Source organism: Dendrobium catenatum, unplaced genomic scaffold (genome assembly GCF_001605985.2).
Source record: "Dendrobium catenatum unplaced genomic scaffold, ASM160598v2 fragScaff_scaffold_1021, whole genome shotgun sequence".
Lineage (NCBI taxonomy): Eukaryota > Viridiplantae > Streptophyta > Magnoliopsida > Asparagales > Orchidaceae > Dendrobium > Dendrobium catenatum.
In genome coordinates, this window is record NW_021319483.1 from 3382009 (window position 1) to 3398835 (window position 16827).

Sequence of the window (16827 nt, forward strand, 5' to 3'; positions counted from 1 at the left end):
AGTTGTTTGATGGCACTTGTAGAATTTATTTTAGGGTTTATTATTCCCAACTCAAATCCATAAACTAAAAACGTGAAATTAAACATTAAACACACAACACCATACAATTATACTCGTATAAGATGCATACAATAAGTGAAAAGTTAATGTTAGAGTGATCAAAGATCATGCTTAATGGATTAACATAATGATGCTAGTGCAAAAGCTTGTAATGAAGAAACTAAAGCTACAAGTGTAACAAAATAAGTTTCCAATTGTAATGAATACAATTTAAAGCTCAAACTCTATAGATTAACATAATCACAGAAGCTCTTGATTCACCTTGATCATCAAACGCCAATTGATATGATCAATCAAATAAATATTCATATAATAAGCCAAAGCACATATCATAGAACAAACACAAACATGAAAGCATGTCAAGTTAATAAACAAAAAATAAACCCTAAAGCTATAGAGCAAGTAGGCATAATTTCTTACGATCCAAAGCACACATCAATCAAAATCTACACCGCAGCATGCTCGCTCTTAGGATTCCACTGTTTCACTCTTTATGTGAAGATATCTTTTTTTTTTTTTTTTAGTAGAGTAGTCTTCACGCTCTTTTTCTCCTACCCTTGGGCCTAGCTCTCTTTTTCAACGAAGTAGGAAACCGAAATACTTTATGCAGATCAGTCAGTCACATATAATAACTCAACACAAGTAACATCATCAATGCTGATCAGTCAGTGATTATGCTACGTAAAAAATTCCAAAAGTAAGCTCACACTATAAATTTTACATTCGTATTTGATATTTTACATCTTGTTAGAAAGATGAAATCAACTACAGGAATTAAAGATATATAAACTCCTAAAAAGCCTTCAGGCATACCCACATAAAGAATAAAAAGGAGAAACAATAGAAGAACTATCATCAGGCCAGTTCAAAGCAAAAATCCAAAGGAATCAAACCAGCCAGAAATGCCCACGCAATCTCTCAGCTATTTTGCAGCTTGTTCTACCGCAGGGACATTATCCCATCTCTCATCCACTCCACTGCTCGGTAATGGAGGCAAGGAGAAGACGCTAACAGTAGAACTACCACTTCTTATTTCATTCAGTATCCGCAAAGCTGCTATGGTGCTCTTCATATAAAGACTCTCTATGTATTCTATCTCCTCAAGTTCTGGAACCCCAAAATTGGCCATAATGGATCCTTGCTTTGATGGCTTCTGCTCCCTTTCATCACCTTGTTCACCATTATTATCACCATCTTCAAAAGAAATGAAAGGTTCGTTCTTCTTTGGGAAAAGATGATCCAGCATCACCTCGCACTTCTTCACTAGCGTGTAAAGAAGGTCAGTAGTGAAGAAAGGCTGCTGCAGCACCTTCTGGATGAAAGGAAGTCGGATCAAAGCTCCTGTTCTTTTGTCATACTTTTTTAGTATCTTCACTAACCCTGTAAGGGAATGAATATTCGGTTAAAACAATCAACAATCGCCATATTAAGGTAAAGTAATCGAGTCAGCGTGTCAGAGGTTAAATAGAAAAGAAATAGCTTCTGTGACATTAAAAAAAAAAAAATTCCCCTCAAAAGCTTAACCATCTTCATATTGTAACCACCCAAATGCAACTACTTATGGCTTGATGTGAGTATTTCCTAATATTTCAGATTTTATATGCCAAGCGGAGGGAGCAAAAATAATATATATATATATATATATATATGATTAAATGCAAAAATATTTCACTAGACAAAACAAAAGATAATTAAAGCATCAAAACACTACTCTACCACGAGACAGTAATATGAGATTGACAGAAAGGTTAAAAAAAGAAAAAAAAAACCGTTATATCAGATTAACAAAAGGTGACAACAGCCCTGCAGGAGAGGAAAGGAGGGAAAGAATATGAATAGATCCAAGCAAAAGGAGTTGCATGAAACAAAAACCAAGTAGAATATAGATAAGAATATTGCTACATTCGCAAAAAAAAAATCTAAAAAAAAAACAAAACAAAACATTTGGACGTACTTTCATAGATGATCCAATCAAATTTGGAAGTGTCATCCAACTTTACTTGGGAATAATTTTTATTGATTTACCTAATTAAATGATGATGTGGCATAAATTTATTTAGCATGCCATTTCTCTACAAGAGTTTAGCATAGGAAAAGCCTGTCAAATATCACTACTTGACAAGTATACCATTCAAACTCACATCAAATCTGTACCATTTTCTTAAACTTTTTTTTTTAATTATTTTTGGACATTTAAGCCATTAATACAAATTCCCACACACATCACATACATAACCTTAGAATTTAAAACCTCTTGGTTAGTAGCCGATGAGCTGCATTATTTTGTTAAACTTGTAACATACAAACCCCAAGAAGAAAAAAATGAGAATGATTAACGTGAAAAAAGACCAGAAGGTAGTCCAGTGATATAAACAAACGCACGTAATAAAACCAAAAGAGAAAATGTTTAACTTTCCTCCAAAGTAATAATTTGTTAGTAATTCAAACTTGAAAATGACAACACTTGACCATTGAATTGATTTTCTACCAAATCAGGTGTTAATCAAATTGAATAAGCCTTTTATAAGTCAGCTTAACTTTTGCCACTAGGGCTTGAAGCTACCACAGTTTAAGCAGAGTTGTTAAAACAGATAAGTTAACCGTGGCTAGGTGTAGTAATAGAATATTATGAATGCATAAAAGAAATTTCTATAAACTTATGTTTAAATCTACGTGAAAAGGTTGGCGTAGCTCCAGTGGAAGATAAGATTAGAGAGAGTTGCCTTAGATGGTTTGGTCACATAAAATGGCGGCCTTCCGATGACCCGGTTAGGCAAGTAGAGGTATTAGATTTGATTATGTTAAGAAAGGTAGAGGTAGACCTAAAAAGACTTTGGTTAGAAAATATTAGAAATGATATTTCTTTATTAGATTTAAACAAGAATTTGATTTTTAATAGGACACAATGGAGAAAAAGAATTCATGTAGCAGACCCCATGTAGTGGGACAAAGGCTTGATGTTGTTGTTGTTGTTGCTATGTTTAAATCAATATGCTATATGGATTTGTCTATTAGGCAACAAAGAAGAAACACCCACCAAATTGATTATCAAGTAAATTAAATGTTATCATAAGCTGAGTTGTTCTAATTATAATAAAGTAAATTGTGACTATTATGTGACAATAGAATATCATGGGTGCTTAAAATAATTTTTTAATAAAACTATGCTTAAATCAATATGCTATATAAATATGACTATTAGGCCAAAAAAGAATAAACACCCACCAAATTGATCAGGAAAGAAATGAAATGTCAAGATAGAAGCGTCATACAAACACAAATGTAACATGAGAATTGATTGTATTATAGAGATGGTTGAGTAGCACCAACTTAAGGCAAGGTGCTAAAAGATAAACTTAGGATATGCCAGCACACAACAACAAAAGTCAAAGATGAATCTATAAGGACAGTATATAGAATTATTCTGCACTAATTAGGACCAAAGCTCATGAGCAGATGACTCTCACAATGCCATCACACGGGTAAGTACGTTCTTAGTGCAAGATACTTGAAGAGCTTGAAAAGTTTCAGCTGGAAAGGGAGTGATGGACAATATGGAAAGATCTCATGTGAGGGGTAAGTCATGTGAGGTAGTGAAATATCAAGTGGTTATCCCTCAACTATAATCTTAAGCTTTTGGGTCAAAAGCGAGTTTAACTACTGGTATACCAGACGCAACATTTTCCTCTTTGGTTCACATCCTCCCAACAAAATGGACCCAAAAAATATGCATGAACCAATTGCTTGTTGAAATAATAAGAGTTTTATAAGGATTTTTAATAAAGACATCAAAGATGAATAATAAATGGCCATAGTTGAGAGATGGTGAAAGCAAAATTTATTAAAGAAATTAGTATTTATACTAAAAAATGACATTTTGAAGTTTTTTGCATTTATATAGATGGTAGAAGATGTACCAACAAGCTCAGAAAGTAGAATTGATTGTTTAGAAATAATAGCGAAGAAAAGACAAAAGTATGATTTGGAAAGAAATTGAGCAAATTGACTCGAGTAAACCACAGAATAAAACCTTTTGTAGCACTCAAGAGAATTAATGGATGGGGATTAATAAAGCCAAATCCAAATGGTTCAAATAAGGGTGGTGATCATGATGATTATGACAATTATAGGATGCGGACGCATATATGTATATACATAGAATAGATAATTTAATTCTAAGATACACATCAATAAAACACTAGCCAGCTTCAACCTTGAATTATGATTGGATAAAAATAAAGAGGCAAAGTCTCACCTGGATCTAGCCAAGCTAGAGTAGACTCAATCTAATTCGAGTGAAAACCAATTTCACAAAGATCATGTCATTTATAAGACTATTTGCAACAACATATTTTCTTTTTCAAAGATAAGGCTATAAGGAAAGTGAAATAACATCATATTACCTTTGAAAATTTTTCGTCTAGACTCAATTATACAAGGTATTTTTAAATGTTATGATGCAAGCCATATTTCTAGTTTTGAAGATGTTCAATCATTACAAATGCGAAAACAATTTTAGTTCTAAAAGACAATCTTTTACTTTACCTCCGTATGGTTGTTTGGTTCAATGTTACAGAAGATGGTGTTTGACTTCTAAGTATCTCTAATGAGACTATTTGAACGGCATAGTAGTTCAAATTTTAGTAATTTAGATAGGAGATGCAACCAAGTTGGATTCTATCAAGATTGCCTCAAATAGTCTCATTAGAGATAGTTAATAAAAGAAAAAAAGATCATAACCGTTAATATTTAAGAAATATATCATAAAATCAAATATTATATTTCATAGATAATATCGTTAACTGAGAAAATCTATAATATAGACGACGCTACTTGTTAACATTCACCCAAACGACCCTAAATGAATGAGCATGCTTTGAAATTAAACAATAATCAATACTTACAAACTATCAGATGTGAAAAATTTTATCCAAATTATTATGCTAATGCAGCAGCTGTTTTCAAATTTTAAATATATAAATGCATTTAAACATATACCAGTGTAATTAAGAGCACTGTAGTTCTCGAGGAGGACCATCTCTCCATGAAAATCGACGATCTCCTTGCGCGCCATCATCATCTCCTCTTTGGATTCCAGTTCCGCTGCCCTTGTAACTCGGTCCTGCAGCTCCTGCAAAATAATGCCAGCATTATAACAAACATAGAAATAAAAAAGACTAGTTATGTTCATTTAAAGTGTAGCTACAATGACTTGTTAACTAGTCATGCAAAAACAAAATTTGCACAAATATCATGCAAATTTGAACATTAGAAATTAAAAGTTGGATCATGATGACATGAATGACTGAGACGGGTGAAGTAACAAAATATCTGGTTCGACGGCCCTCGGAATTAAAATAATAAGAAAAGAAAGATGAAAGTGGAGCACCATGTCAGGGAACAGAGAAATTATTGTGTGCCGAATCCGAATGCTTTCGATCATTAAGATATCCAGGTAACAAGAAGGATTGGAGTTTTATTTTATCCGGAATGTTCCGTTAAGATATCCATGGATGTTTATTACAGATTCGATCATTATCTTTGCTACTTGCTCTTCGCCGGAAGGCCTGGATGGCGTAGGGTTCGACATTCAATTACAAACACCCGTACGATTTTTAAACAAAAAATAAAATAAAATTTTATGCAATTGATTAATAATAGATAAAAAAAGTTCACCTTCTGGCGGATAATGTACTCCTCTTCCTTCTCGACGAAGAATGAATTGAATTTCTCGAGCTCCGCCTCCAGAAGATTCAGGAAGTCCTCCTCCTCCCGCGTCATGGAAGCCGCGACGGTGGAGGATGGGGGAGGATATCCTCCGATTGTGATGACGGAGGCGTCTTTGGTAATGTCATTCCGGTTATCTAAGCACGGCCTCTTGCTAGGGCGTTCAGGGATGGAGTCGGGCCCAATGAGTTTGAGGCGCTTCTTCAGGTCCTTGTAGGAGAGGAATTTATCCCTCCACTCCGGCAAGGTCTCCTCGATCTGGTTGCTCAGACTCTTCCCAAACTTCATCTCTCTCTCTCTCTCTCTCTCTCTCTCTCTATATATAAAATGAGAAGAAAAGGAAGACGAAAAAGACAGAGGTAGGGGACGGTGGCCTGATTGATTAAATAAGCAACGAGGAGTAGTTTGCTGTGGAAATTGGAATAGATGAGAATCGGGAATATGCGAAGAGGGCGACGGGAATATTCGGCGGTGGAGTGAAGACAGAGATATAGAGCAAGGGATATTTGGGGTTTTATTCCCTTCATCCACATCTTCTTTTTCAATGGTGGTCTCCCACTCTCTCTCTCTCTCTCCCGCTTTCCTTCTGCACGCGTGTGAAACCAAGGTTCCCATGGGTACCGTCGCCGGTTATATTTAGGCTTCCTTTGTTTTTTTTTATTCTTTTTGTAAAACACAGTTTTAAAAAACATTAGTTCAGAAAATGAAGTTTTCTAACGGATAAGCACATATAAAAAGCATTTTCAAAATTATAAAAAAATGAGAAAAAGGAGTTATTGGGAACGTGATTTGACGAACCAAACAACACAAAAAAAATTCCTTCGTTTTCTAAAACTGAGAAGGCAAAAAAACGCTCAAACAAACAAAGCCTTAGTGTCCTTTCTTACTGTCCTTGCTGTTTGCTGGTCTATCGAACGGAACAAATGAAGAATATTCCTTTATTTTTATTTAGAAGTAGAGCCCAATTTTATCAACTATGAGATGTAAAGTAGGAGATGTATGGGAAAAAGATATGAAATAATGTTAAAGGAGTATTCACACTCAAACACAACGTAAATTGCTTTCATCAAACTTGTTACAGAGGTTACATGCATCTTTAATGCTTGATCAAGTTATATGTAATTTCAAGCCACCAACCATAGCAAGCCATGCATATGAGGAAATATATATATATATAGAAAAATTTTTGTGCCAAATGTATTGGTGCCATGTTGTACAAGTAAGGTCCAGATCCACATAATAGTTATTTAAAAATGCTTTCAAAGAGGTGTTATCATAATTATTTCATCTCAAACCAGTTCTTGAAACCTGCATAATATTAATGTGTGATATCTCAATCTTTATAGCAACAGGGAGAGATGGGGGCAAACTCTAGTCATTGTTAAGGATGAAGGTAGATATTGTAGATGAAATGGGGATGGATGGAGATAGTAGAGAGGGGACAAAGACATCAAAAAGAGACTTCCTGTTATACCAAGGGTCTCAAAGGAAGGAGAAGCTAGAGTTATTGGTGATTTGGAAATAAAAGTCCAGCTTCATTATCAACCATCATACATAGATTTTTTTTTCCAAAAAAAAGGAAGCTTTATTAAGAATTAGTTTCCAGTGGAAAATATATATAACACAAACATTACAAAGCTTGTCATAAGTAAGGCGGCATCATATAAGAGGATAGTAGTAAGAGAAGATTAAAGCCTGAATATCAAGAATGCTAAGGCCACCAAATTGTTTTTGAAGAAGAGTTCTTTTCAAATAAATGAGGTGAATTTATAAATGTTAATGTGGCCATTAAAAATGGGATTTGGCATACATTTTTATTTATAGCTTTACAACAGCTTTTGGGGGTAATAGAACCTCTAATTTAGTAGGAGAAGCAATTCTATATGATGTTTCTAATAATTTGAAGCCTACCCATAAATGATAGCAGTTTGGCTTTTCATCCATCCAACGTTTAAGTGATTTTTTAAATGAGAAGATGAAAAATCAAAGACAAATATGATCTTACTTGAAACGGGGATGCCTAGATATTTGAGAGGAGAGTTGGAGGTGGAAAGGTTCAAAATAGTGCATATTTCTATGTAATTGGAGATGTTAGGAAGAAAATGATAGTTCTTTTCCTTTCATTGATTTAGAGGCCAGGGTGCAAGTGAAATTCCCTCATAATAATATTAATAGAGACCACATTTTGAGTGGTGGAACTACCAAACACTAGAAGATCATATGTATAGAGAATGTGAGTGGATTGATTGCTACTCGTGGAGATGCAGTTGCAAGAATTGTTCAACATAGACTTGTCAAATAAATTAGATAAGCCACCCATGATAATGTAGAAGAGGTAGAGGGATAAGGGGTCGCCTTGTCTTAAGCCATATTTAGAGATAAAATGTCCTTCTAGAGATCCATTGAAACAAATGGAGAAATGAACGTCATTAATGTAATCTTTTATCCAAGAAATGAAAAGAGACAAAAATCCTTTTTGTTCAAGCTTTTATAAGGGAAGTAGTACCAAATGCTTGAAAAATATCAAGTTTGGTACAAAATAGACTAGGTTTACATTTGTTTTTGAACTCACCCAAAAGCTAAAGGAAAGAAATATGTAATAAGATGTGATTCTTTTATTAATAAAACTTGATGCGATGTATGAGGAGTTTAGGCCTATTAGCTAATATCTTAGCAATAATCTTGTAAAAGGTGTTGCAAATTGATATATGCTTGAATTCAAACATGTTAGAGGCATGATAAGCTTTTAGAATCAGAGCAATAACATAAGCCTTGGTCATCCTCAAGAGGTGAGAGGTTCTAAAGAAATATTTGATAGTTTTACAAATGTGGAAACTAGTAACTTCCATGTGGCCTTATAAAATTCAAAAGTAAATCCATCGGGCCAAGGAGACAAGTGGGAGCAGAGAAGATAGTGTTCTTGATCTCATCATCATTGATTGGAGCAATTAAGGTGGATGGCATAAAGTTTGGGATAGTTTTACCAAGGGGAATTATGTTTTGGCTAGTTTAGTTTGTGTTAGGTTTGTTATAAAGATTTTGAAAGTGGAGAATAATGGCTTTGAAAAATTTCGTAGAGGTATAATACTTGCACAGAGAAGTTAAGATTTCTTTAATATGATTTTGAATTTGTCTGGTATGCAATTTTCTATGTAGGAATTTCATATATTTTTTCCCTTAAGCAAGCCATTTGGCTTTAGCTCTCTGAATTATCTACAAACTTCGATCTATCAAATTTCACCTTATAACTTTTGATATATTGTAGTTACCTTCATTGTGAATATTTTAGTATGATCATAGAGCAATTCCCTATATGCTCTATGGGTTTGTATTTATTGAATTTTGAATTTCTATGTTACAAATTTCCTTGAATAAATTTGGGCATATGTAGAACACATCCAAGAATCATTCATGCAAATTTGAGCTAAATAGGAATTAATTTTACTAAATAATTCCATAAATACTCAGTAGAGTATTTATGAAATTACTTTTTAATCACTTGGAATTATGTTTTAAAATCATAATATTTTAAAGTACTCCTCAACAAAAATCCATAGAGCCCTTAAACCCATAATTTAATCAAGTGTATGAGGAGTTATAATTTTTTATAGTTTATATGATTTTTGGAATTAATTTGCTTAGGATATACACAGTCAATCGCACTTTTACATGCAGTTGTGCTTGAATATTTCTCCTAACATAATCCTTAGACAGCGCATATTACCTCTAATCCATTCGACTAGAGATCGAACAGTTAAAGTAAAATGGCTCTAAACTATGGGTGGACAGAAGAAATCTAGTTCGAATATATTATATCTTTCCATCTAATTTGAATCAAATGGACGACGTAGATTTTGTCTTTAATCTCCTGATCAATTTCTCAGCCATAGGTGAATTTCAGCATGATTCAGTAGATCTAATCAGTGGATCTTGCTCCAATTCATCCCAGAGCATCATCTACCTGTAAAATTTCAATCTAATGGCTCATTTACAATGGATTGAAAGTTTACTTCACAATTGAATAACATATGAAAGTGTGCTTGGGTTTGAAAATTACCTCTATACATAGTGAATATGAAGGAGCTTTTGATTTGGTTGCACTCCACTTGATCTAGGACACAACTTTACTTCATACTCCAATAGTTGAAGGACGTTGGATTGAATTTTTTATTTTTGGCCATATCAAGCTCACCGGAGCTCGTTCACCTTTGCATAGAAGTTGACTAGGAGTTATGGGAAAGCTTGGGAACTAGTCAAGAAACTCTATGGATTAATTTGAAAGAAATAAGTAGAGACCTTCTTCTTCTTCAAATTTGTTATTATTTATAGCTTGATCATAATTGAACCAAACTCAAATTCTAGTCAAGTTTTGCCAGCTCAGATTGTTATTTTAGTTATAGGTGATCCAATAAGAGCCAATCAAGTGTTTTAAAAAGTTTGAAAGCTTGTGGTCAGTTAGGGTGGAAGTTATGCTTAAACTAATGGACTATTGCCACTATTTCTTGAGATTTTGCCTACCTAAGGCCACCACATGGCCTGAGTTGATGTGACAAGGTGTCTGAAAAGTTCTTTAATCAAATGCAAGGGTTGGTCTAGTCCAATTTCTTTTGAGTTACAACATGTCTCATGCAAAAGTGTTGTTTAGAACTTAGGTAATCCTAATTGGCTAACCCAAGTCAGCCCATGCATTGGGCTGGCCAAGTTTAGCGCAAATGACCAATAGGCTTCAAATTCAAGGGTTAGTTTGGTATAATTCCACAAGGATTTAGATTTGGTTTAAGGAAACCTTCCTAGATTCACTTGGTCCTAGTGTGCCTAAGGGTTAAACTTTCTTGGGTTGATTGTTGGGCATCAAATGGATAATCCCAAGGGGTTTGTTGGCCTTGAATGCATATCTAGATCATTTGAAATGAAGAATGAGTGATTTAGGGCTAGTAAACCTAGGTTGACTTGGTCAACTAGGCTTGACTAAACCTTTAGGTTGGGTCCAGTCAGTTCTAAATGATACTTGAAACTTGTTGGAAGATGTTTTGAGTCATGCCAAGGTCAAGCCAAGTTGAATTGAATGCATATAAGCTTTAGGCCAAATTTAAGTTTAAGCTTAGGTTTAGTCAATGGCTCAATTTGAATGCTTTGGCATAGTTTAGTTGGACTTATATGCATGATTGAAGGTGTTTGGGTCAAATGGGCTCTAAATGGTCAGCGTAACCAAATCAACCTAGCACATCAAAGGGTCCATTTTGGTTTAGGGATGATCAAGGATGATTGTCAAGTGCCTAGTGGATAAACTTAGGTCTTGGATTGAACTTTATAATGCAGTTCATGCATATGAAGTGATTTTAGGGTTTAAGGATCCATTTTGTCAAACTAAGTCCAACATGGTCAACCATGGACTGAAATGGGTTCAAAGCATTGCAATGAGTTCCAAAGGTTTCCAAGGTGTTTAAACCAATATGTCATATTGAGTGGCATGAATGGTAAATATTTGAAGGGTTTGGACATAAGGAAAAAGGTTTGAGTTTTAGGTTTTTGAAGGGCATGGTGTCAAACCCCAAGATCTAACTTGGAAAGAATGTCAATATATTTCTCAAAAAATTTACCAGAGTTATCTAAAACCTTCAATTAAACGGTCTATCAAACATCTATAAAAAATTTAAAACATCAATATACAAGTCGATTCATATCTCAAAAAGTCATGTACAATACTCAGGAACTACACTACAATCACCAGTACTGAAATCTATCCTGAGTACAAAAGAATCAAAATCATCAAAAGACAAAAACCTGTAGAACCGAATCAATTCCTATCTTCTGCTCACTTGCCCTGACTTGAAAATATCAACCACATATAATAAGCTTTACAAAGCCCAGCAGGTCACCTAATACCTATAACTGAAATCAAAGCACGGCTATGCTATCAATATGCATGTCAGTCAATCAAATCCATATCAGTCAATGGTCAATGAGTCTATGCAATACGGAAATCCAAGTCAATAAAGCCAGTCAATGCAGCGGCAGGCGAATCGATAAATCAATTCAAAAATCATGTCAATCTCTGAAGAAATCGTACTACAATACGGAACTCAATGCAATCCGTCAAAATCAATCGCTATCAAATCAAATTCAATGCAGGCTAATCATTACTATTTATCTCAATGAAATCAAACGAGGAAGCAGTACGATAAATATCAATCTATTCTAATAGTGAACCATGCAGCAGTCATACGGTGCAAGAAACAGTAACAATCGTGAATATATATGGTGCAAGATCAATAATTCTATTAGGCAGTAGTAACAATGCAATCTATAAGCAGAAATCAATAAATCTATAGGCAACAGTGTCTATGATTCTATACTATTAATGTCCATGCTATCAATGCAATATCTATACCATCCATTTCTTATCAAATGCTCAAATGTCAATGCACAGGCAATCAATCAGTGAAATCAAATAAAATCGTCACGATCTAATAAATCCAATGCAAAGTCCGATAAAGCAGGAATGCTATAAATAATGAAATCCATAACTCAATACAGTAAACATGGCAATTCAATACTATATACTGGGACAAGTATAATCAACTGGCTATGTTGCTTGTTGTAGAATCCATATTGGCTGTTGTAGATTATCCATACATTGGTTCTATCAATAAGAAGTCATCACTCTTTTTCGCCCATCTGCATTTTCTATAACCCTTATGACTCCCAATCAATTAATTCAATGATCAATGGTTTAAAGGAAAGCCCGTCGGCCCACCATCCTGTACAGGTCAAGTCTATCTTCAACCAACGTTCAACCAGGTTCCCACTTGTCTTTCAGTATCAATCCATTCAATCAATAGTCAATGCAATAATCGATGCAATAAGCAATATTAAAGAAATCTAGAACAATCATATCAATAGTCATACGCATATCAATTCAATCTATCAATTCCGGGAAAATCAGAAAATCTACGAAAATCGGGCAGCGTAACGGCAGTCTATCAAATTTACACAAAAATCCTGCAAAAAGCACAAATTCCAAATTTCTCCAAATTACAGTAGAATATTCACAACATCAATACAAGACTATTATTCTATAGAATCCAAATCAAATCAAGTCCTGATATTTTTCTATTCGATTAAAATCGCGTAGAATCAATTCCGACCGGTAAAATCTTCGTAGAAAATAGTCAAATCGTGTACAATAGTCATATCTATAACATACCAAAAGTTGTGCGGTGAAAGTTGTGTCAAATCAAAATCATGTCCAAAATTCGACTACGAAAACACAAAACAGTGCACAACTCGGTCAAAACTCAATATCTCTAAAAACAGAAATAGGATTCGGAGTCCTTACCACGAGATCTTCACTTTTCCCAACAGCGGCGTCGGACGAAAAGCGCTCCACGGCCTCCGAAATCGGACTTCTTCCTTTGCTTTTCCTCTCTTTCTCTCTCTTCAAAATATCTGATATTTTAAAAAATGATTTTCTCTCTCCTCAAAACGAGCTGATTTTCTTAAATCATAAAGCTGATCGGCCCGGCCGATCGCCAAATCGTCCCGGGACGATCAGACCAAAATCATCGGCCTGGACGGTTCCCAGAACTATTTTCAGGCCGATATTTTGAACAGTACAGATCGGCCTGGACGATCTCACTATCGTCCCGGACGATCCTGAGAGGAAAATCCAAGCTATAGAGGAACAGTAAGGGAACGAGGTCTCACACATGGAAGCTTCCAAAATGATTAAGTAAGCTCTATGGGTATGTCTAATCAATATGTGAATAATCAAGCATAATTTCAAGGGCTTTACTTAGGGTTTTGATTCAATGAAAATTCTCTTATGAAAGGGAAAAAATATGAAGGCTTTAAGGTTTAGGTTTGAATTAGATTTTTTTAAACCTAGATTTTGAACTTGGTTATAATTAAATGATTGATCATGAGTTTAATGATTGAAATGTAATTGAATATTGGTAATTTGATTGAGGTTTTGATAATTGAATCAATATAGTTGAACATAATGAATAGATTGAATGATTGAATGGAGCTCAGAGGTTGAGTACCATAAATGAAAGTGATGTTTTGAAGAATTGACTTCATGCAAAATGAGGTCAACAAAGAGGTGCTAAGAGTAATTTTAGTGAAAAGAAGAGTAAATTTAATAATTTTAGGAATGGATCTAGATTAACACATGATAGTATACTCGAGAGTACCTGCTATGGGAGAAGGCACACATGATAGTGCTATCTAATCATCAGATAATGCTTTAGATGTGGGAAGCATGGACACATAATGATTGTCTATCCACAAAGAGGATATGGAAAGGGATCAATATCCAAGATAGATTAGTCTATGCAGGAAAATATATAGAGGAAAATAGCCTATAGGACATACATTGAGGGATCTATGAAAAGGATTGATAAAGAAAATATTAGTAGGAGTAAAAAAGAGCCCACTCCTTTTATAATGATTGCATTCGTGCAAACAAGAGTTTATAGTTCTATCAAACATTAAGTTAGAGAAGTGATTGATAAATCCACTAGTTTAGTTCTCTATTTTGAATGAATTTTGTGATACTTTATTATTTTAATTGATATGCATTGTATAACATGTCATAGGATTGATTGATATGTATAAATGTGTGAAGGATTTGACTTAATACATAATTTTATTATGTGACCAGTGATTAGTAATGTGTTCTATATGTTAATAGTATATAGTGAGAAATATTAAGGATGGTTTTTTTTAAGGTGGATAAATTGTAGTAATCTTAATTTTTATATGATTAATAATATGTTAAAAATGACATGTTAATGATTCATGCATTAATTCTTGAATTTTTTGGTTGATAGCACTCGGGCAAGTACAATCAAATTGGCCTCTTTATTTGAGGATTCTGGTTGATTTGATGCAATGACACTGTAAAGTTGGGTGCTGCGTGTCATGCCCCGAGATATTAATGTGGAAGAATTGTATGTTATCTCTTAATTAACTTACTAGAGATACTAAATCTTTCCATTTGATAAAATTAAGTAGAAATAATCATATACATCAAAATATTCCACTATATTCATTAGTCATCAAAATTTATTAATAATAGCCAATAGTTCAATTAATACATTAACTATCTTTTAATACGTGCCTATAAAAGACTAAAATAAAAAATGTATTGATCTAACGTCAGATCAATCTTACTTCGCTGGTTACCAAGACCTATGAGTGTAATCCATATAAATATATAAAATTATTAAGTAAACTAACATCTCAGTAGGTTACCAAGACCTATAAGTGTAATCCACACAAGTTAATATGAATAACATGCATATAATCATTCAATCTAAATTAACATAAATATTTAATAATAAGAACAAGTGACCATTAAAAAGTATCAATTCATATGAGCAATATGAATTAATACTAATAATGTAAATTGGAAATTAGTAATCAATAGTCATAGAAAGAATCAGTATGTGTTTGTCATTCTTATACACATGTCAAATATAACATAGTAGTAAAAATCATGAATTTATGCTAATTCATATCTTATTTTTATTTATTTGTCATCCCATTTATATTAATATACTTATCAAATCAAGCAAGTTTTTTACATTTGTTCTATACATGTCATATAGTATCAATATGTGTATATCATATTATATGCCAAGTAAATTGTATCATGTGTATCATGTATATCATATGTATCATATGTCATGATATTAGTCTTATAAATCTTATAATATGCTTATTTCAATCAGGTCTTGCATCATGTTCATATCATGTCGTATCTTTTAGGTAATTATCATGTCATGCTCTATTCTATTAAATGCAATTCTAACATATATGAAAATCATGTTATAAGCATGGTAGGACATTGGGCTACTTATAGTATTTTTCTTGTATCAAGTCCAATAAGCCCCTAAGACCAAATAAGAATTAGTACCAATCATATCAGTTGTTCACATAGCAATCAATCTAATATCACATGTCACAAGTCAGGTAGCTTCCATATAAGAATTCGTCACTTCCTACTTGTCTATGTATCATATCATATTAGTAAATCTCCTTATACCACTTGTTTCATGTCACTTAGGATTTTACCACAAACATTATTGCAAGAAAATCTTATTAGCTCACCCTTCTGTACAAGGTAGCATGTCTCGAGTTGAATCAACGAATCATTTTCAGACAGTCTTTCTTACTTTTAAATATATGTCATATCATGTATATCATAATAGCAGACATTATGCACACATCTTATGCAACCAGTGTGCTCTTTAGAATGCATGTATTATGCAAAAATATATGTAAGACAAGATGAATAATAACTTTATATAAATCATATATATTCCATGTCCAATTTTAGTTTACTGACACCTGATAATGATATATATATATATATATATATTACTCGACCAGATTGCTACAATGAATGTAACGGAGGAGAAGTACCACTAGAAAGAACTCTTTTCTTGTAGAATGAAAGACTCTCTTTTCGTGCTCAGAGTATATAGGGACAGGAAAGGATTGGGGCTAGAATGAGTACCATTATCTTTAAGAAAGAGAAATCTTGGTAAAATGAGAAAATTGACGGTACTGAGCGATCATCATCTCTCTTCTACGTGAGATATCCAGCTAGTATATCCAGGAATGTCTCTGGAATCATCCTAAAATGATGGATGGAACTCTTTTGTCCGTGGAGGAAGAAGTCTTGTCTTTGCTTAGGAAGACTTCGCTTCTTTTTTCTAGCGCCTTTGCCTCTCGTAGGCCTGTCCCTCTGCATCTACACAATGACATATAGAAAGAAAAATGGCAAGCAAGACGACAAACGAACCTTTGATTCTTTCATAATCAAAGTGAATCTTGTTCTGTGGTTTCTGAAATAGAAGGTAAGAGAAGCAAGCGAATCTGAGAGACTATAAGCGGTAGCAATGAGTCTATGCAATGCGGAAATCCAGAGTCAATGAAAGCAAGTCTGAACAGCGGAAATCAAATCAGTACAGAAATCAATAGTCAATACTCAACACAGCGGTAAAAATATCGATAAATCAATACGTCTCA

General features: G+C 33.8%; 1 protein-coding gene across 2 annotated transcripts; it reads right to left on the reverse strand.

Annotated features, from left to right (window-relative positions):
- Positions 1–732: 732 nt before the first annotated feature.
- On the reverse strand, positions 733–6361 carry LOC110102021 (SPX domain-containing protein 1-like). Of its 2 annotated transcripts, XM_028697896.1 has the most exons (4): positions 6346–6361; positions 5737–6105; positions 5059–5191; positions 983–1440 (listed from the first exon to the last, which is right to left on the reverse strand). In XM_028697896.1, the coding sequence occupies exons 2-4, from the start codon at positions 6073–6075 to the stop codon at positions 983–985; spliced, it is 930 nt and encodes a 309-aa protein (XP_028553729.1). In that variant the 5' UTR covers positions 6076–6105; positions 6346–6361. The 2 variants fall into 2 exon arrangements, with proteins under 2 accessions (XP_020685819.1, XP_028553729.1); XM_020830160.2 differs by lacking the exon at positions 6346–6361 and having other exon boundaries at positions 733–1440; positions 5737–6075.
- Positions 6362–16827: the final 10466 nt, after the last annotated feature.

Coding starts and splice junctions, on each gene's coding strand:
- LOC110102021 (XM_020830160.2), bottom strand. CDS start 6,075: ATGAAGTTTGGGAAGAGTCTGAGCAACCAGATCGAGGAGACCTTGCCG. Junction 5,192..5,736: donor AGTACATTATCCGCCAGAAG/GTGAACTTTTTT, acceptor ATTATTTTGCAG/GAGCTGCAGGACCGAGTTAC. Junction 1,441..5,058: donor CAGTGCTCTTAATTACACTG/GTATATGTTTAA, acceptor ATTCCCTTACAG/GGTTAGTGAAGATACTAAAA.